The 21,708-nt window shown below is 36.4% G+C and overlaps 4 protein-coding genes across 5 annotated transcripts; all 4 read left to right on the top strand.

The window, feature by feature from the left end:
- The first annotated feature begins 663 nt into the window (after positions 1-663).
- On the top strand, positions 664-2,057 carry LOC120259020 (LOB domain-containing protein 41-like). Its single transcript, XM_039266542.1, has 2 exons — positions 664-1,107; positions 1,209-2,057. Exons 1-2 carry the CDS (start codon positions 918-920, stop codon positions 1,733-1,735), a joined length of 717 nt encoding a protein of 238 aa, XP_039122476.1. The 5' UTR covers positions 664-917; the 3' UTR covers positions 1,736-2,057.
- A 5,583-nt stretch (positions 2,058-7,640) lies between these two features.
- On the top strand, positions 7,641-8,824 carry LOC120259022. Its single transcript, XM_039266545.1, has 2 exons — positions 7,641-8,063; positions 8,140-8,824. Exons 1-2 carry the CDS (start codon positions 7,956-7,958, stop codon positions 8,341-8,343), a joined length of 312 nt encoding a protein of 103 aa, XP_039122479.1. The 5' UTR covers positions 7,641-7,955; the 3' UTR covers positions 8,344-8,824.
- A 4,160-nt stretch (positions 8,825-12,984) lies between these two features.
- LOC120259021 lies at positions 12,985-13,955 on the top strand. The gene has a single exon (XM_039266544.1). The coding sequence runs from the start codon at positions 13,355-13,357 to the stop codon at positions 13,718-13,720; it is 366 nt and encodes a 121-aa protein (XP_039122478.1). The 5' UTR covers positions 12,985-13,354; the 3' UTR covers positions 13,721-13,955.
- A 102-nt stretch (positions 13,956-14,057) lies between these two features.
- On the top strand, positions 14,058-15,697 carry LOC120258062 (ethylene-responsive transcription factor ERF070-like). 2 transcript variants are annotated; one of them, XM_039265405.1, is made up of 3 exons: positions 14,058-14,118; positions 14,395-14,631; positions 14,736-15,697. In XM_039265405.1, the coding sequence occupies exon 3, from the start codon at positions 14,890-14,892 to the stop codon at positions 15,691-15,693; it is 804 nt and encodes a 267-aa protein (XP_039121339.1). In that variant the 5' UTR covers positions 14,058-14,118; positions 14,395-14,631; positions 14,736-14,889; the 3' UTR covers positions 15,694-15,697. The 2 variants fall into 2 exon arrangements, with proteins under 2 accessions (XP_039121339.1, XP_039121338.1); XM_039265404.1 differs by lacking the exon at positions 14,058-14,118 and having other exon boundaries at positions 14,189-14,631.
- Positions 15,698-21,708: the final 6,011 nt, after the last annotated feature.

The following is a 21,708-nucleotide window of genomic DNA, read 5'->3' as shown; positions in this document are numbered from 1 at the left end:
ATACTTTCCCAACAAATTGGCTGAAAGACATTAATGGCAAATCTAATTATAATATAAAATTATAAAATAATCAAATAGATAGATAGATGTATAGATGCTAACACACCGACCATTAGCACTTAAAATGTCAATTTGGGTTGGAATTATGATTTGTGACAGATGTTTGGTTGATGAATTGAGAAATTACTTTTAATTATAATTATTCATTTTTTTAATGCAAGAAGAAAAGACGAAGTTGAGGAGAAGAAGCGCATAAAAGGTGTTTGTATTAATGCAGAGAGAGAGAGAGAATATGGGGATGCAAAAAAGAAAAGATAAGAAGAGGGGGAAAAGAGAAAACCAGTGGCGAGTTGGGTCAGGCGCCCACAGGCCAAGGGAAACCGGAAACCGGAGTGGTATGAGTTCCATAAAACGGGGAAAGCAGGAAAAGCGAGGTTAGTTTAGTAATTTCAAGAAAAGGATGTGGGCTTTCCAGGATATGTGGCGATCAGGGCGCAGCCCTGTGCAGTGAACGTGGCTGCCACGCGCCGATTAGCCATCCTCACTGCCCTTCAATGGTATATGGGAACAGAACTGGAACAGGGGTATTTACGTCATTGCAAGTGGGTGTTTACATTGGGCTACGAGCAAAGCAAAACCCGGTTTCCAATTTCGCCCCAAATTTCCCACTCTTTGGAAACCGCTGGCCATGCTCATCTCCAAATCCACGGCTGCTTCACCACCACCAAACCAAACCACTTATATACCCTGCCTCACTTGCCAACCACTCTCTCTCTCTCCCATCTCAATTAACCTTTTCTTCTTTCTCTTTCTCTTTTCCATTATCATCATCATCATCATCATCATCATCATCGTGTTCTTCGTTTTCATCATAATCATAATCATAATCATTTCAAGAAAGAGTGGTGTGAACAGCCATGAGGATGAGCTGCAATGGTTGCAGAGTGCTGCGCAAAGGGTGCAGTGATAACTGCAGTATCAGGCCTTGTTTGCAGTGGATCAAAAGCCCTGAATCACAAGCAAATGCAACTGTTTTCTTGGCTAAGTTTTATGGCCGTGCTGGGCTTATGAATCTCATCAACGCTGGTCCTGAACACCTTCGTCCAGGTCTGTGTTGCAGTTTCAAATCTTTGCTCTCTTTATTTTTATTTATTTTAAATTAAAATAAATTTATTTATATAAACAAGATGGTTTGGATTTGGCTGCAGCTATATTCCGGTCACTGTTGTACGAAGCGTGTGGTCGGATAGTGAACCCGATCTACGGTTCGGTTGGGTTGCTTTGGTCGGGAAGTTGGCAGCTTTGTCAGGCGGCGGTAGAAGCCGTGCTGAAAGGCGCGCCGATCGTGCAGATCCCGTCAGAAGCCGCGCCGATGCCGCAGCTCAAAGGGTATGACATACGGCACGTCTGCAAGGACTCGGCGGCACCGGTTGGCGAGCTTCGTAAGGTTGCTAAGCCGCGTAACCGGTTCAAGCGCTCGGCAGTGGTGAAGCCGAAGCCGAAGCCTTTGCCTGGCTGGCTCCAATGCAATAGCGAGCCGAGCCATGACTCGTCTGATAGCATCTTCTCAACTGATACTATGGAAGCTTCTCATGTTAGCCAGGCTGAGCCTAATTGCAGCAAGAGTCAAGCTTGGTTTGAAGATGGTGATGAGGTTGGCCTTGAGCTCACTCTTGGTCCCTTTGAGCCATCGACGGCGCCGGCTCCGGCGCCGGTGCCATCTCAGCTTGATTAGAAGGTATTATAATAGATAGAGATAGGCGTAGAATGAAGGGTAGCACCGGGTTTGCTTGGAGATTCGGGCAGTGGTGATCGTTGTTTCATCAGTGGAGTGGTAGTCAGTGAGTGAGTGAGTTACTAGCTTACAGTTTTGGCGCAGTCATAATCAACCCAACCGTTTGTTCTTTTTTCATATATGATCTTCATCAACAATAATCTCAATATGTCATAGAATTTTTTCTTTTTCTTCTTATCTGTTTGTTTTTCTTTTTTAATCTCCTCAAATCATCATGTTTCTATGTATATATTGTTAATAGATGAGCAGCTTGTTTTAAAGATTTGAGATGTTTATGTATCTTTGTTAATTTGTTGTGTTTTTGTCTTATATATGTTGGAATTGGATGGAACTAGTGACGAACTACCAAAACATAATTAATAAGGTATGGAATTTGGAGAGAAAGCAACAATGGATTGTGATTAATAATAAGATGAATATATGATTCTATATATTGAAGAGCATATAGTTACTGTCATAATATATATATATTTATTTTTCTTTTGCTTCCCATCTTCTTGGACTGGGATGGTTTCTGTTGAAACTTGAAAGTACAATGTTTACCTTTCATGAGTTCAGAGATCAACCACATGAAAATTAAAAGAAAAGAAATATTTAAAGTCTTCTTCTTCCAAACATACATACTTCGAAAAAAAAAACAAAAACAAAAAAAAGATATTATATGGGAAGGATATTCTTCCGAGAACTCCTTTGTAATCACCACATGATGTCATGACGAAGGAAGGATGTGATAGTAAAAAAATGATACCAGAAAGTGGGGGAAAAAAGAGTAAAGTAATTAAAGTTTGAATAATGTAGGAAGAGATGATGAGCATGATGATGATGATGATTTAGATGAAGATGAGAAGTGTGTATCTCTGTGACAGTGTCTTATTAGGATATCATATATAGAACCATAATATTATTTTTTTTGTCATAAAAAAAAGTATTAATTTCTCTCTCATTTTAGATCACATAAAGTAGCAAGATAAAGGAAAGGAAAATAGAATGAAGTGAGAAATTAATTAGAAGAGTCAGCATTTAATTCTCATTCCTTCTTGTCTGGGAGAATAAGCTAACATTTCTGAAAATAGTTTTGGTTGTTTTCTTCTTGGAAATGGAAATAAAGTGAGAATTCTCAATAGAAATGGAAGAAGATTTATTAGGAAATGATCTCTTTTTTCATTCTCCATCCAAGCATATACTGAAATAACTTCTTTTCTCCATCTATATTTCTTAGCACACCTACTTCATCTTCCACCACATAACTCATTCAATTATTTGACAATTTTGTTATATTTCCTCAACTAAGTTGCGTCTCTTTTCACAATCATCAACTGATAAATTCCTCTATGTACACCACTCATTGTTTACTAAATTTAGAATGAAAGCATACTAAACCAAAGGAATGCTTACGCTAGTGTAAAATTTTATGTTGCTTCCAAGTCATTAATTGCTATGATTTCTGCAAGGGAAAACTAAGACTATTGAGTGCCTATATATTCTTGAGTCCTTTTACTGAGTGAATTAATTCCCTGAAAAGTGAAAACAAGAAAATCTTTAGAGATGTACATGGCTGCTCATGTCTACATACTTTTGATTCAATCAGACATCCTGCCAGCTAGACAATTTGTACCTTCTTCTTGGTGTATTTTATGTATGTATATATGTATGCATATTTGGTGAATCTTTATTTTTTATATACAAACAAATTAAATAATTAAATCTTTTGTTTACAGAATGAATTCAAAGTAGAGTTTCAATGGAAAAAAACTCACAACTCTTTTGGAAAAACTTTGAGGTTTTGCTTTATTAATTAAGGATAAACCTCCATAATAAGAACTGGCAGTGTGTTTCTCATTATTGTGTAAATTTAATACTATTGCCATACAACACTAAACATAAAAAGACCATTTTGCATAAAAGAAACCATGTGTTACTTAAAATAGTCTCCACATCATCTAACTCACAGGAGTTTCATATAGAATTGCAACCAATTAATGGCTCTAATCATACATGAAATATATGTCAATAATTGAATATATATGTACACCAGAAATTTATTTTATTTATTATTATTTAAGCGAATTGGATAAATCACAAGTTTATTAAAAGAAGAAATGCCACACCAAAATTATAAAATTATGAGGTGCCCAAATACCACAAGCTGTGACATAAACGAGGTTTAAAAAAATACATTTAAAGAAAATGAAATTAACTTTTAGGAGAATATTGCTAATGTGTATTATTCATCCATTGGAGCACTATCAAATTCAAAGGTTAAGCCATCTATCCATTGTCTAGAGTTGTCAAGCTGAGCAAAGTTGAGCTTCTAATAGTGAGACCACGGCTACATTTGATCGCAATGGGTAGGGCTTGTTAAGCTCATGAGTAACTAATGACCAAACAAAGATAATCCTGTTAATCCCAATAATTATAGGGTTTAATGGAAGGAATTTATGATTAATTATATCTTATTTACATTTACTAACTATTCCAAAATATAACCTTAAAAAGAAGCTGCCATACTGTTACAAGCTTGGTTTAGTCTCACATCATCTAATTGAAAAGGAGCCCATAAGCATATATGTGAAAGGAAACCCCACCTTATCAGACTGGTCTTTTAGGATTGTGGGTCTCTCATTGTATGCACATCACATATATTTTGAGTGTTTTTCTAATTTTTTCCTTCATGAAAATTGAACTTATAAAACTGAAATCGAATAAAATTGAATATTATAATAGAAGTAAAAAAAAAAAAAAATTCAAGATGGTTTAACAAAAGAAGTGTGAATAAATGATCAATGATTTCCATAAAGGAAGTGCAGAGCAAGCACATTGTTATAGGGAGGTTATTGCATTATTTAAGGTCAAAATTAATTTTGTTATCCTATGTAAGCATGTTGAAGAGTTTGATTTTAAGTGGGAAACATTTTTCTAATATTAGTTGCTCAACCGAGACTCGAGACCTTTTTCATTAAGAAAATTGTAAAAGCATTTGACCCAAATTTTTATCACTACCCTCAAGGTTCTATGATTTGGAGTCTTTCAATTGATTGTGTAGATTCTATCAAAGCTATCAATATCAAAGGACTAATCGGCTATAAAAGAGAATCTTGGAAGAAATAGCATGAATAAACTCCTTGATTGATGTCAAAGGAAGGGAGATTGCTTGAAAGAGTTCAGAGTAAAGTTCCAAAAGAGACTTATATGAATTTTCTTTATATGATGTTATATGGATCCATTGGTCATTTCCTATGAGAATAATTGAATTTAGTTATACATGAACACCATTGTTTGTTAGAACTTATTTTCTACTTGTATTCTCTCGACGGGGCATTATAGAACTATTGTAGGTTGTGAACACCGCATCCTAGCCTCTTTGCTATCTAGATTTGTAAATCTTATTTGAATTGATTCATAGGAAGCTTTTTGAACTTAGCTTGAGGTCTTAAAAGAAAAATAAATATGTTTGTGTTGATTTTGTCTCCATAACCACCCAAGCCATAAATTTAAAGATAGACATTCAATAGGATAAAAATAGATGAGAGTATGCAAGTATATTGTTTGTATCAGACTCAACTAGAGCGCTGCAATTGTGTCAAGCTAAGTTGAGCTTTACTATGTTCGAGCTCGGCTTGGTAATATATATTTTAACCAAGTTTAAGGCCTAGATTACTTTGAGCTTTATTTGTTAGGCAATGGCTCAACTCGTTAAAAAAAAATATAAAACCTGACTCAACGACAGTAACATGGTTAGAGTAATATAACTGATGCAGTGGTATACTTAAAACCGTTGATTCGCGCACGAATACTCGATAACAAGCCTTCTAATACCTGTTGATCAACGATAACTAGGATTGGGAGAATAGTAAAATCTTATTACTCAATGAAAATAATGATCACAAAAACTGTTTTACTCTTACCCGTAGGCTTACAATAAATAAGCGAACTAAAAAAATGAAAATAACCCTAAAAAGGAGATAATTTGAAAATATACTAAAAATGATAAATTCTCAAACTTTAGCAAGAAATAAAAAGGCTTAACAAATAAAAACTACTGGCTTACAAATCAATGATTTTGAGCCTAAGATATAATGAATTTAAATCTTTTTTAAAATGGCAAAATTGCTGTTTTCGAGGTGAAGATGATAGAATTCGGCCAAAAATTGGCATGGCTCACAAGCAAAGCTAATGACTTGTGTTCATTGACCAGTTTTCTTTCAAGTGAGACCCTTAAAAATCAAAACTCCACCGCTTGAAAAAATTACTATAATACCTTTGTTAGGTCATGTCCCATTTGTCCAGAAAAATACAGGCTTACTCCTCAATACGCCCCACATCAATAACTATAGTACTATAGCTATAGTGTATATAACTACAATAGTTGATATGTATATTTATATAATAGCTTATGTGCTATAGTAAAAAATTGTTTGCAAGCCTCGATGAATTGAGCAATTTGCGGGTAGAACTTTGCATAATTAACTATTTGAGTTCGAAATTCAAGCACGAGCTCTGCTTGTTTGCTTGGGAAACTAGCTTTATTTCAGACCGAGCCTCAAATAGCTCACAAATGATTTAGTTCATTTACAATCCTAAATTCAACCGATCAAAATTGTGTTATTTGTGGTAAGAGATAGAGTTTTCTAAATATCTAAAAAGGACAAAGTCAGCTATTGACTATTCAGAGTACAAGTTATCTCAATTTCAAAATAAGCACCAAATTTTAAAGAATACAGTCTATTGTTATAACAACTTAATTTAGTTGCCCAAAGATGCCTTCAGCGAGATATACCGAAAAAAATTTATCTCACAATCAATTTAGGTATCATACAAGATCTTGCAAAACTTGATGGTTGAAAAATAAAAATAAGGTGAAGAAGGCATCATAAATGAAGGTGACACAAGAGGCCCAGGGACAAGCAAAATGATGAAGTCCTGCAAAAATGCCTAACTTTTTTTGTATACCATAGCTCATGACAAACATTCAAATCAAACCAAACCATTTATTGCAGACTCAAGTGGGCTACATAAATAATTATAATAATAAAAAAATAAATTCTAAGACATAAATATTTAAAAACAAAATCAAACAGCTTCATTTTTCTGTTCACTGTAATTACACACGCTCAAAGAGATAAGATCAACTAACCCTGCCACACGTAGCACACAGTGAATGCAAGCTAGCAATAAGGATGCCATCCATTAACACTGGTTCATGTGTCGTGATACAAGTGTCATGTCATCTTCTCCAAATCCAACGGCCATGGTTGGCCATTGCATGTCCAGATAGAACAAGAACCATTGGATGATAGCATAAAGTGACTACCAGTGAATGTAATATATATAAATATATATATTACTACCCTATAATTTCAATAGAAGGCAAGAGGAAAAGAGCAGAGTTCCAATGGCTTCTTCCATTGTGATCTCGTCCACTGTGGCTGTGTCCCTGGTGGCGCCGGCTCAGGTCAGCATGGTGCCACACTGCCACCGTGCACCGGCTCAAGTCATCTGCCGCCTTTCCGGCCACTCACAGGACCATGCCCAACCTCTCTCAGCTTCCCTGCAATGCAGGGCGTGTTCAGTGCATGAAGGTATGCAACATCTTGTTTTTATTGATCAATCATATTTATATTTAAAAAAACTATTTATCTAGTTGACCATTGCAAAGATACATGAGTTCAGCAAGGTTATTTGCTTATTTAATTATTTTTTAATAAAATTTGCATGTCAAATATAAATTTATATTTAATAAGTAAGCTTCCCCAATATGTGATTGATATTCATGTTAATTATTAATTATTAATCATTAAATATCTCAGTTGATTAATCAACCTCCTGGTTGAGTGGGAAAAAATATGTGATTGATATTCATCCAGGCATCATCATTCATCACTTTACATAACTGGAAAGCATAGGCCACAAAAGCTGGCCTTTTCCAATAAAAGAATAAGAAGAAATAAGAGGTGTGACCAGATGGCCTTTTCCATTTGTTGCTAATACCGAACAGTTGGGAATATTGACATGGTCATCCTAAGAACAAAATGAGTGGATGAAACATTGGCATTATTTGGATATGAATACAAGTGCCCTGGCCTGCATCTTCATCTTCTCTAACTGAATTTCCTTTCCAATTTGTTGTTCTTATTTGTTTAAAGAACTCATTCCAAAGGAGATGTCAAGCTTCAAGTTTGTACTTCAGGGGAAGGAGAAACCTCTCAACTGCCCAATGCCCCTTAGATGCCATCCTTGTACTGACCTTGTTGATGTTATCCTCACAAAGGTATAACCAATCAACCAGTAGTGATTAACATGTAGAACTGTGTGCATGTATGATGAATTCTTCACTAATATGGCAGGATGAAGAACAGAGTGCAGGATTCTTCAATGGGTCTCCGCCGTGCAGAGTAGCGAACCCGGTGGTTAATGATCCTCGTTTTCGGTCGAGAAGAGGAGGATGTGTTCCGGCGAGGATTAGTGGTGGTATCATGCCGGCTGCCGTGAGAATTGAAGGCTTCTCTTGTCTTGATTCTGCTGATGGAAAACACAACCATGTTTGTTAGAAAGACTCAACATAACCTTTACAACAAAACAAAAGAAATTATATGCTGACATTGGTTTGTTAAAGGAAGGGACAATTGCATTAAGTTTTGTATATAGAGATCTTTTGACAGCAAGTCCCATTCTCTGTTATCAAAAGCAAATATTGGATGAAGAATTAGCCTCCATGAAGATCATTCAGAGAGAAGACAGAGACATCTAGTGCCTAGGAATTGTCCTGCAGTATAAATATATTTGCTAGTGTTTGATGACTATTTGCCGGCGAATCTGTGTGGTTTTCTATTTGGCTTTTAACCTGCCGGTTTTGTATGAAGAGAGAATTTGGTTGTTTTGATTATTAAGGGTGTGAAAGTCTGTAAATACAGATGAAGGTCAATCAGTGATCAAATCAGGAATTGGTATTTGCCAGATGTAAATGTATAATCTTGGTGTTTGTGTGTGTGAAAATAAAAAGAAAATTAAAATAATAAAATTCCTTGATTTTTTTTTCATGCACAAATATTGACTATCAACATCATTTCTCGAGGTGGAAAGACCTAATCAACCATATAATAATAATAATAATGTCTATTTCTATGACTTTTCCATTTTGCTGGAATAGTTGTATGATTGATCAAACAAGAACATTTTCCACATGAAAAGGAATGTCACATTTCCCAACTGCTAAAGAGTTGGCATAAATTTTCCTTTTGACTTGTGGCACTGCTTCGATGACTCACCACCTAGTGTTAACAAAACAAACATAAAAAGCGCTCGTTTAAACACCCAAGTGAGGCAAGGCAAGACTATAGCGCATCATAACCCACTAGGTGAAACGCCATCAAAGAAGCACCATCTAAGTGAGCGCTTCAGCCCAAGTGCAGGGCAAGAAAAGCCTTGCCTATGTTACTTTTTTTCTTGTTTTTGTATTTTTAAATGTTTTTTTAAAGGAAACTAATAGAGAAATAAATATTATGTAGCAACTATAAACAATTATAGTTGAAAAATTGTAGTTTTTTATTTTTTCAAAATAAATTAAGGTAACTTTTTAAATATAGAAAGACTTTCAAAGAGATAATAAAATAAAAAAAGATATTTAAAAAAAAACAAGAAACTTCCTGAGACAATAAAGACTAACAGAGTTTTATAATAATTAGACCATAATTAAGATTCTAAATTAGATCTTGCATAGTAAATTTGAAAGTTTAGATTGTCTTATGATTTTATTTTGAAAGTTGAATATTTCAGTAGATGATTATTATAATATTGTTTTCTATATTTTTTATTTTTTAAATAGTGCTTCATATCGCTCAGGTGAGCGTCTCGGGTGGCTCTTAGCTCCTTAGGCAATTTACATTCTCATTGTCTCAAGAACACTTAGCACTTTGCCAACGACCTGTGGGTCTATTTGTACACAGGTCGCCGATAGAGCTCTCACCGAGTGGTGAGAGTTCGATTCTCGGTTGAGGGCACATTTCTGGGAGTTGTGAATAGTGGTTATGTATGACTGGTTCCAGCGCCCACGTGAGCGTGGCCTCGTCCCCACTTGTTTCACCGAAGTTTGTGCATGTCACTGGGTCTCTAGTGGGTTCGCCCTCCTCCTCTTCCCAAAAAAAAAAACACTTAGCACTTTTAATTATACTGTCATCACCACCACCCAGGACATGCTTTCTAACCTGGCTTTTTTAATGGAAGTATAAAGACTGATGCGGGCAGTATTGAGGAGATGGCATGCGCGTTCATACGGAAGTGAGACTCGAAGTGACTGAAGGGTATTTTAGTAATTTGCCGGGCGGTGGAGTTTTTGGGTTTCTTGGGCCTAGTCTGATGGGAAACGGGCCAACGAACACAAGTCACAGTTTGCTGCGCAAACTCATGAGTCATGCATGATTTCGGCCAAATTCCATCGTTTAGGCCTCGAAAACCCTGATTTTCCTATTTTTAGTAATAATTGATTTCGCTATTAATTTGGCTATAAATCTCTGATTTGTAAGCCGTTTATGACGTTAGCATTTATTTTGTTAACTTTTTTATTTCTTGCCGGTATTTGAAAATTTATCATTTTTGGTATATTTTCGAATTATCTCCGTTTTAGGATTATTTTCATATCTTTGATTTTTTACTATTTAATGTAAGCCTATGGGCGAGAGTAAAATCAGTTTTGTAATAGTTATTCTCTTGAGTAATAAAATTTACTCTTTTTTTTTCAATTCCTAGCTATCTTTGATCAACAGGTTTTGAAGACTTGTACTGGGTATTCGTGCGGCGAATCAACAGTTCGAGTATACCATGCATCAAAGACCCTGGTTGTTTTGATTGCAAGGGTATGCAATCAGATGATCGCCGGTTAGTAATCAGATAAGTAACTAGTAGACATGAAAGATCTAATCTCATCATCTGTGTAAAAACTGAAAAGAAAACTCAATGATATAATCCGTAATATTTTCATGCCTGAACATTAGTTGTCACCATCTCCACAATAGAGAGCTGGTATAACACTCCCCTACCTGATCATAGACCAGGGTTTTAATTTCATATTTTTAAATTTTATTCAAAAGAACTGGCTTCTCTGGTTGAAAAGATCTGATCAACCATACAGTTTAATATCTATTTCATTGACTTTTTCTCTACAAAAGAAATGTTGTATTATTGATCAAGCAAGAAGAAATTTCTACAGAAGATGAATGTCATGTTTCACAACTAATAAAGATTGGCATCGACTTTTCTCCAACTTGTGTATAACTTGGATGACCCGCTACCAAGACTTGGCATCAAATACTAGTTACAGATAACAACATTCAGTGTCATCCCTTCTTTTGCACTGGCTAGTGGCTTCATTGTGATGTGAAAAGAGGGATATGAAATATCTCATCATCCAATACAAACTGGAACAAGTGGTTTCATGTATGATCCATTCAACTTATTCAAGTACATATTATTTGACAGACTCTTATTTCTCAAAAGAATCAAGAAGTCCAACAAACAGTCAGAAGCTTTTAACTGATGATTTGACTATCTAGCAGTGACCACAAGAAAAATTTAATGTACTAGTGACCAAGACCAGGCTTCCAAGAACAATTTCTGTCCAAAATATCATCCTAGTTGTTCAATCATACTACTCTGTCCAGGTCAATAAAGGTTAAACTATATCTAATCCGTACGTCTTAAAATATTTTTTAGTTTTGAACGTCAAATTTTCAAAGCAAAGCACCTTGAATGCTAATAGATTATGAGTTATATATACAAGAGTAGTCTAAACCATGAACAAGGTTTTTCAAAATATTTGAAAGGGATTCCAAAGAAGCAGGTACTATACCCCCAGTGTCCTGCATCTTTTTGAATGTTTTAGTGGCAAAAACTAAAATATAGGAGAAAAGTGGGAATCTCTACTTGGAAACGCACAATTTGAGTTTATTGACCAACGTGATCAACACGAAATGTGAACCACGACAAACCCTAGAAATACACAATGTTTAGAAAAGGTAGCTTCTATGTCTTTCTATATATTATTATGCCCCCCAGGTCATCTCTTCATTTCTTACAGAGAGGGGAGAAGAACCAAAGGTCAGCCATGTCACATCTTCCAGTAAGATTCCAGAAACAAGAATTATATAGGTCTTTACTTTAGGGTTAGGCCTACAAACACCAATTAAATTAGATAATTGTTTTCCCCGTGAGAGAAATCCAGAATCTTAAAATCTTTCACAACCTTGGAGATATTGGCTTAATAAATATGCATCCAAATTCAATTGATTTGAAGCATTGTAAACACCCAACACGTGTGAAATTTATTAAGCTTCCAGACATAAGGCCTTGGCCTGCAGTTCAACGGATGCCCTTATCCACACTTATTTAATAAATTGAACCATAGATTAAATGAATTGAACGCTAAATAATTGTATATAATTGGACATGCATGGCGTTTGCCTAAGCATATTTGGAATTCATAATTGTCAACACCCATTTAAAATAAAGAAACTCTCCTTGTCATAATCGTGTTAATTCACTTATAATTTAATAATAATATTCGTTTCAAATTTAATACAAAATTATGTTACATTTAAATTTAATGATAATAACTGTGATAAATTATGAACTTATAAATTTGGACAAGTAAACATGTTTATCATTGTTTTAAAATATTTAAATTAATTCTGGAATAATCATGTCATGGTCATCTAAGACAAATTATTACATTATATATAATTGGTTCTCCCACTTCATGGGTCTAGGTCCTATTTTGTTGTAATTTGTCTGTTCTTTTCTCTTAATACATGTGATTTATCCACTTTTATATATAAAAAAAAAATATAAATTGACCCAAAAAAAAATAAAAAGAGCTTATCACAAAACAATCTGAATTGTCACCTCACAAACACACTTTTGACCAACAGCACATGATAAAATTCTTTAAAGACACAAAATTTGACATAATTAAAAAAAAAAAATCCAGACATGCGTGAAAATGGCTGATGTTGAGATAACGCAATACACAACCTAATATATAAATACTGGAAAAAAAAAACTGAATAAAAATTCTAGTCAAATTCCTTTATTTTTTTAAATAATAAAAGAATAATAATAATAAAAAAAAGGGATTGGCATCATGTTGAAGTCGTGGGTTCCAATTTGTGGACAAAGGCACACACACACAAATTTAATCCTAAGATCATGCGTGTTGGTCCCTATTCCAATGTCAAACATCGCAACCAGCCAGCCACTCTCGTCTTCTTTGCGGACCCATTCCCACCTCACCGTCAATTAATCTAAACCCTAATCTCTTCCATTCCAACCTGTATATATATATATATATATATCCAAGACTTTGAAACCCTCTCCACCCCAAAACGCCCCCACAGCTCTGTACTTCTCTACCCATTCTAACCCTACTACTATTCTTCTTCATTGATATCACTATGGAATCCATTGCAAATAACAAGCGATCTCGAGAAGTAGTGGACTTACCTGAAGATGAGTTGCTTCACGACGCCAAGCGCATCCGTGAAGAGCTGATCATCAACATCTTTGAAGACGATGATGACGCTGGTGATCGGGATCACACGACGCAGGATCTTGACACTGTCATCAAGAGTCTTCAGGAAGAGATCACACCTGTCCCTTCGCCGCAATCCCAACGATCTGATTCCACAGCCTGACTTAGGCTATCTCTTGGAGGCCTCCGATGATGAGCTAGGCCTCCCTCCGGCGGCGCCATCCCCGTCGGAGGAGTGCTGCGGCGGCAGCGAGGATGAAAACGCGGGTTTCGCGCCGATTTGGGGCTACGAAGACGAGGCTTTTGATTTGGGGTTCGTGGCGATCGATGAGCCTTTCGGTTTCAACGACGCGCTTTGTGAGCCGTTCGATCTGTTCGGTGGCGATTACCCTGATCTTGTTTTCTAATTATTTTTTTTTTATATATAATTTTTTTTAACTTACTGGATTTTGTAAAATTCATTACGATATATACATTATACACCTCACAATTTACTAAAATTAGTCTTTTTTTTTTATAATGTAATTATAAAATCTTTTAAATGTAATAATAATATCATTTATGGAGAGCGTTACATGCCAAATGAAGCTAACTTGTGCCTCAAGTAACTACACCCACGCTATTTGTTCACTTAAAATTAAAAAACACACGTGTTTGATGACGTGTCAGTGGGCCCGATACGGTCTGGTATTGAAACTGACTTAATAACCAGAGTTAAATAGTAACAGAGTGAGAGAACGGTGGAACAATGCATCACGGTCACCATTGTTGAGGAAAAACACGCAGCAAGAAAGCCGGCGAACAGGTTTTCAAATTTAATTTATTTTTTTAAAAAGATAATATTTTAAAAGTTATTTATTTTTAATTTTCCAACCTCACGATACCAATCTTTATCTGATGGTTAAGATATTTATTTAGGAGTTATTTATATTATTTAGTTGTATTAATATAAAATATATCTCTTTAGATTGTGTTTGTGTTTGTCGTATACGTGAACGGAGCAGAGAAAGCAGAGCCATTGGGTTGTCATCCTGCGCACCTAACTCTTGTTCTATCTCTACCTTTTTTATCTTTTGTTTAGGGTTTAGGGGCTTGAGAGAGAGACAGAGAGAGAAGGGAAAAGGAGGGGTTTTGGCCTCTGGTTCGTTGGGGAGAAGAAGAGAAGAGGATTTATGTCGGCTGTTTCTCTTAGCTTTCTATTCTTTGATTTGGTGGCCACTATAGGTGGAGAGGAGAAGCTTGAGAAAAGTTCCTCCATTGCTGTTGTTGCTCCTCCTTGTGGAATGCGGATGTTGGGCATGTATTTCAGGATTTCACGGTGAGTATCTAAATTTAGGGTTTTTATTTGTTAAATTTGGAATTGTTCTTGGTTTCCTTAATTAAAAGAAGAATTTTTGCTCTTTTTTTTTTGGAAATTTGCAGGCTTGGATTCAGTCTCAGATATTTGGGATTCAAGCATACGAAGTGTTTTGTTTTGATTTGATTTGATTCATCTGAGAGAAAAAGAGAAAGAACTATTTTCATTTTAGGGTTTTTTTTATTTACTGTTTTGTGAGTGAAGAGAAGAGAAGCAAAGATGCGGCAAACCCCCAAAAAATCCAAAAAAAAGAGGAGCTTTGAGGAAGATGAGAAGAAGATGAGATTGGAATCCTTGAGAAAAATCACAATTTCATATGATGATCCCGATGCTACGGATTCATCTAGCGATGAAAATGAAAATGAAAGCACAACTAAGAAGCGCAACATCATTATCCTCATGCCTCAAAACCCCATCAAAGAGAAGCTCAAAACCAAAACCCCTGTAAAGAGATCATCGACGTCAAAGTACAAGGGCGTGCGGCAACGTCAGTGGGGCAAATGGGCGGCCGAGATCAGAGATCCAATCCGTGGAGTTCGTCTCTGGCTTGGCACCTTCGACACGGCGGAAAAGGCTGCCGAAGCCTACGCCTTGACTTCCAAGCGTCTAGAGGCCGAGAAGCGAATCCTTCTCCGATCCTCCTCTGAATTCGGCCTTGATCACCAGCCCTCTTCTCCTTCCTCTGTCCTCGACATCTCCCGCTCCTCCAGTTCCGCCGGCGACACCAGAGCCAAGAAAGCTCAGAGCTTTGAACATAACACTGTACCGGAGATGGCGGAGATGGCGGAGCTCCCGCTTCCCATCTCGAAGCTTTGCTTCGATGATGATGATTCAACGCTGGAGACGGAGATGGATTTATTGTTCTGTGAGGATGCAGTCGATTTGGAAGCGTTTGATCTCGATACTTACGAAGATGAGCTTGAGTTCATCTTCAATGGAGACCCTTTTGATTTCGACGATGCTGAAGCTTTCTCTTTTTTGAAACCAGAGGCTCTTTCTTGGATTGATGAACTCGGAATTTGAACAAGATTTTTGTTAAATTTTTGTTTTTTTGTTTTTTTGTTTTTTTCTCGGTTTTAATTTTGCGGCAAACTCAGTTGTGATGTGCTCTGGAGGAGTTTTCCCTGATTCTCTGGAGAGTTTTGAATAATAACATCAGGAATTATGTATGATTCATGCAACTTATTAGTGTTGTGTTCTTCTCATCTGTTGCTAGATATCTTCAGTTTTGATTTTGAAAATAAATCATAAATTGGATAGATAGATTCTTAGTATGAACTATGAGGCTAATCAAACTATGTTTTATTTCAAAAGTTAACAAAAAGTAAGTGGACTGAACTGCACACTGTGGTGAGTTTATTCTTTTGTTGACTTTTGTGTACCATGGTTTGGTGGGAGTCATTTAATTGGTAAACCTGGCTTGTCAGGTGAAATCACTGGTTTTGCAACTTTGCCAGAAATAGTACAAACAGTTCATGAAGGAGAATCCTTCCAATTTATTGCAAGCATGGGGCAGGAAAATCCTCAATAAAATTTAGACTTCGTCAAGGTTAGCAGTTATTTATGCATAACTTAACAAACCATAGAACAAGTGGAAGAAGAATATGGAAATTTATAAAAACAAAGAATAAATACAAGATAATGGAATTGGAGATGAACCTCCAAAGGCTACCGAATTGGTTCAGTTCTTCTTAAGCCACTGCTGGAACGAGTAGTGACTGACATTTTCGGGTACTGCCGGAGCTTCTTGTACTCTATATAAACTAGTCCAAAACATGATGTGTAGTTGGATTTGCATTCAAAGTTGCACATTAGGCTCATCATTGATTGAGTTCATGAGTTTGGTAATGTAATTTTCGTAGTAGTTCATTCTTGTTGTGTCATACAACCCTGCAGCCAGGGATAGTAACATTGCCAGAATCATCCACTACTGCAGTTATCAGGAGTTATTTATGGAACTGTCAGTGAGTTAGAGATAAATATTTCAAAATAGTCGAAAGATCAATAAAAGTATTGGTCTCATTTTCAATACCATTTTCAGATAAAATCACAGTTGGGTTGCCGTAATGCTCCTTAACATATGCCACAACTTTGTATATAAAACCATTCAAAGTTTGACTAAAAATTAGTTCAATATTCTTTCAATCCAGCAAAAGAATTTTTTTTTTTTTGGCAATGTATTCTTAACACCAAATACAAAAAGGTACAATGTTAACCAGAAGAGTATTGATTATTACCCATGATCCAATAGGAACACGGTTGGTGTCAGCTGCAAAATTCAGCAGACATGTGTAAAAGGAGTACAAGGTTTTCAAACATTTTGTAGGATTGAATAATTCTCACAAGCAAATTCAGCGTTCTAGTCTTACTGGTAGCTAATGGAAGCCACATTCATATTGGAAACTGTGTATTGGTTGATACCCACATGCTCAATGGAAACTTTCACCATCTTAGCTAATGGAAGCTACATTTTAACAATCACCTGCATTTATTTCGGATATTCAATGGAGATGTTGGGGGCCAAGAAACCTGTGAGAAGCATCACCAGAAATAAATAAATATATATATATATATACATATTTCTACAACTTTATATAGGTTGATAGTGCAAACCCTTGATGAGTGAATGAATACTGCAAATATGGATTAGTCCAAATGATAAAGACTTAGATGTATTAAATAAATGATTTTGAGTTAAAATTTTTCTAAAAATAAAACAAGATTAATTATAACCCATTATATAAACTCCACTATGAAAAAATGAAACTTTCATAAGAAATGAAGCCAATACACTAATTGCATATTTATTCAAAATCTCAAATTATTATCACAAAAGAATAAGTGCCTATTGAAAAATGAGATTAATTTTTAAGAAATTTTCAACTTTTGTTAGTTAAGATATCCTAATATGAATATAAGTTTTGGAGTCAAAAGTCTGCCAAAACTTCACTTCTTTGACCATATATGCCATTTAAGAATGATACTAACCTGATACTTCTTAAATTATCTCTTAGCAGTGGCAGGCTGGAAGCATAAGATAGTAAAAGAAAATGGACAACAATGTATGGTTATGTTTTAGTGTTGCCTCTTGCAAAACAATTTGTGCATCTTCCCATGCAAATTTACTACCATCATATCCAAGAGATGCTATCATTTTCCTCAAAATAAATAAATAAATAAATAAATAAACATAAAAACTCAAACCAATTCTTCACTCTATATTCAAATTTTTTGAAACAGAAATTTGCATAATCTGCAAAGTCATCCTTATGTATATATGGAAAAAATAAACAAAACATTACACAAAGTAACAATGAAAATGATAACAAGATGATATGGTAGTATTTAATAAAGTAACACAACTTATTACAGTAGTCTGTTGCCACTCTCCCCTCAATGTTTATGTCCCGTTGCTTTTAGATCACTTTATGCATTGATGACTTGCGCTGGGGGTTACGGGGGCCCTCTCTGATGTACTGTTAAAAGATAGCATCATTAATTAATCAAAAAGAGCTACAACAAAAGGCAGCCAAGTTAAGATTTAAACCACCGGTTATTGAACTAAATAACATATATATATATATATATTTATAAAATGGGCAAACCACAATTGCATTAAAAAGAGAGAAAATCAGTACAAAGAAGACAAAACAGACAAACAAGTCTATTAGAAGTGGAAACAAAAGCACACAACAGGGAAGACAAACACTAAGAGACGAGTCAGCGCAGTGAGACACATGGAGGAGGAGAGAGGGACTCCTCCAAGACACAGCAGCATATCAGGAGGACAACTAGCAGAAAAACTCATCATGCCTGTCGGGATCCGGTTCCTCGCGAGGGAGGCTTGAAAACTGGATGCAGCGCCAAATTTCTAGAAAGCCAAATTTGCCACAAAACCACTCTAGCTACCAAAGAGTATGGCAGTTTGAGAAGAGGGCTAAGCTCTCGATACCACAGTCCCCATAAGTCCGAGCAGGACAAGGGGGCACGTGGGAAGGAAAAAGGGCTAAGCTCTCTTGATGTACTCTGTTAAAAGATAGCATCATTAATTAATCAAAAAGAGCTACAACAAAAGGCAGCCAAGTTAAGATTTAAACCACCGGTTATTGAACTAAATAACATATATATATATATATATATATTTATAAAATGGGCAAACCACAATTGCATTAAAAAGAGAGAAAATCAGTACAAAGAAGACAAAACAGACAAACAAGTCTATTAGAAGTGGAAACAAAAGCACACAACAGGGAAGACAAACACTAAGAGACGAGTCAGCAGATGGAGACACATGGAGGAGGAGAGGGACTCCTCCAAGACACAAACAGAGATATCGGGGAGGACAACTAGCAGAAAAACTCATCATGCATGTCGGGATCCGGTTCCTCGCGAGGGAGGCTTGAAAACTGGATGCAGCGCCAAATTTCTAGAAAGCCAAATTTGCCACAAAACCACTCTAGCTACCAAAGAGTATGGCAGTTTGAGAAGAGGGCTAAGCTCTCGATACCACAGTCCCCATAAGTCCGAGCAGGACAAGGGGGCACGTGGGAAGGAAAAAGGGAGAGCATGGCGGTCCCAGATGTCTCAAGCCAAAGGGCACCTAAAAAACAGGTGATCCATCGACTCAATAGCAGAGCAACATAGGAGGCAAGTTGTCGTAGGGAGTTTGTTGCAACTACGGGCAAAAAGGGTGTCAAGCGTGAGGAACTTCCTGTCCCAGGCCAGCCACATGAAAGCAGCTATTTTCTGTGGCACAAACCGCTTGAAGATCACCGGTGCGATACTACATCTCAGCCCCCTGTCGATAAGAAATTTATAAAAAGACTTCACCGAGAAAGATCTATCAGAAGTTAGCATCCAGTTTTATGATCCGGAAGATCCCCAATCACAGAGGTGATTCTGGAGCTGAGCTCAATCAAAAGAGGATTTCTCCTCATAGCAGCAGAGGGGAGTTCCAAGAGCATATCCCTAACTGTCGCGAAAGGGGAAGTAGTCGACAGGAACTCCTCCCACCAACAGTACTTAGGAGCTTGCCCGTTATACCAATTATCTAACCAAAGCAACGTGGAGTTACCGTTCCCAACCGAGGAGTGAATACAGGCTTTAAAATCCTCTAGTGACGGTAAAAGGCCTTGCCGAAGAAGGAGCAACGGCGGTTGCGGGGTAACCAAAGGTTCCACCTAGAGTGCTGGTGGAAATAGTTAAAAAGGATAGGGGCCGAACCACACCAAGCTTCATTCTTCAAGACTTTCCACCACCATTTCCCCTGAAGAGCGCAATTGAATTCCTCAAGGTTAATGGTACCCCAGCCACCTTGGTCACGGGGAAGGCACAACCAATGCCAATTGACCAAGCGACATCTGGGTCGGTCAATGTCAGGGCCTTTCCAAAAAAAATCTCTTCTCAGCCTGTTAATACGGTTGACTACCCATTTAGGCAGACAGAAGATCGACATCCAGTATGTGGGCAAAGCAGTATGGACAGAGTTGATGAGGGTGAGCATGTCCCCAAGAGACAGGTAATTCGCCTTCCAAGATGTAAGCCTAACTTTAACTTTGAGAATAAGAACTTCCCAGTCCCCTGCCTCGCTGCCTTCTCCCAAAGAATCGGGACACCCGTGTAAGTGATCGGGAAGAGTGCTAGCAAAGACTGCTCGTGAGTGGCCAAAGCGTAAAAGGTCGGACGAGAATTAAGACCGGTAGAAAGCAAATAGGTTTTGTTAAGGTTAATAGCCAAGCCAGAAATACCTTCGAAGATAAAAAGGATCAACTTAATAATCTTAAGGTCCTCAACCCCACCAGCTGAGAGAATAATCAGGTCATCAGCATATTGGAGGTGACAAACATTGCCAAACCTACCAAGTGGGACCCCATGCAGGATATGAGAGTCAAGAACGTGATTAAATATTACACTAAGCATGTCTGCCACAAGGACAAAGAGTAGGGGCGAAATGGGGTCCCCTTGACGCATACCACGTTGGTATCTGACATAACCCTCAGGAGAGCCATTGATAAGGATGGAGGCTTTGGAAGTAAAGAGCAAATTAGCGATCCAACGCCTCCAACGCGGGCCAAAACCCCTTGCCTCCAAGAGTTCAAGAAGAAAATCCCAGTCCACCATATCGAAAGCTCTAGCAAAATCCACTTTCGCAATATTACCATCAAGTCTCCTTTTTTGAAAGCTAAAGATGATTTCCTCACCGCCCTCATCGAACTAAATAACATTCGCTTTTAGAATATACTCCCTCGCTTATTTTTTTACTTGTCATATTTATCTAATTCACATAAATTAAAAAAATTAATTAAAATTAGTTAATCACCTATTTTTTATAAAAATTTTCATTACTTTCCAAAAACTACCCATATTTAAAACTCCACTAGTGAAGTATATAATTTAATATTTACTTGATTGTGATTTATTAAAAATTATATAAATACATTAAATTGAAGGATAAATTTGAAAAAAATATTTAATGCCGTATAAAATTTCTAATGTGACAAATAAAAAGGAAAAGAGAAAAGCTCCAAAATATGATAAGTAAAAAAAAAATGGAGAGAGTATTGCAGAAGAAAGGATTACCTAAAAAAACCTTTAAAAATATGATTTTTTTCAAAAATTTCTAGTAGTTCATCAATTTTTTTCAAAAAGATCCCACGAAGGTTATACAATTTTTGTGCACCAGAGTCCACTTAGGGTTTCGGCTAATTTCTCTTGCTTATTTAAAAATATATCAGCCTAAAATACTAATCTTATGTTGCCACTTCTTTATGTATCCTGCTTGGGATGTTGCATTATAGCCACCTCTAGCTATTATTTTGCTCCCCTGTCTATCTCCATTGTGATGCCTTTGTAATTTTTTTTTTAAATATATTTGCCGTCTGTCCACTCCATTACAAATTTACAATAATTTGAATATGTTCACAATAAAATTTTATATATATTATATTATATTATGTTATTCACAAAATAATTAGCGACTATATTTGTTTAAAAAATTGAGTCTGGTAGGGGAAAGTTGGTGAGATGTCTTAAAGATTT

Source organism: Dioscorea cayenensis, chromosome 4 (assembly GCF_009730915.1).
Source record: "Dioscorea cayenensis subsp. rotundata cultivar TDr96_F1 chromosome 4, TDr96_F1_v2_PseudoChromosome.rev07_lg8_w22 25.fasta, whole genome shotgun sequence".
NCBI classification, from domain to species: domain Eukaryota; kingdom Viridiplantae; phylum Streptophyta; class Magnoliopsida; order Dioscoreales; family Dioscoreaceae; genus Dioscorea; species Dioscorea cayenensis.
This window is presented reverse-complemented; position numbering and strand designations above follow the sequence as displayed.

Coding starts and splice junctions, on each gene's coding strand:
- LOC120259020 (XM_039266542.1), top strand. CDS start 918: ATGAGGATGAGCTGCAATGGTTGCAGAGTGCTGCGCAAAGGGTGCAGT. Junction 1,108..1,208: donor TCCTGAACACCTTCGTCCAG/GTCTGTGTTGCA, acceptor ATTTGGCTGCAG/CTATATTCCGGTCACTGTTG.
- LOC120259022 (XM_039266545.1), top strand. CDS start 7,956: ATGTCAAGCTTCAAGTTTGTACTTCAGGGGAAGGAGAAACCTCTCAAC. Junction 8,064..8,139: donor TTGATGTTATCCTCACAAAG/GTATAACCAATC, acceptor CTAATATGGCAG/GATGAAGAACAGAGTGCAGG.
- LOC120259021 (XM_039266544.1), top strand. CDS start 13,355: ATGATGACGCTGGTGATCGGGATCACACGACGCAGGATCTTGACACTG.
- LOC120258062 (XM_039265405.1), top strand. CDS start 14,890: ATGCGGCAAACCCCCAAAAAATCCAAAAAAAAGAGGAGCTTTGAGGAA.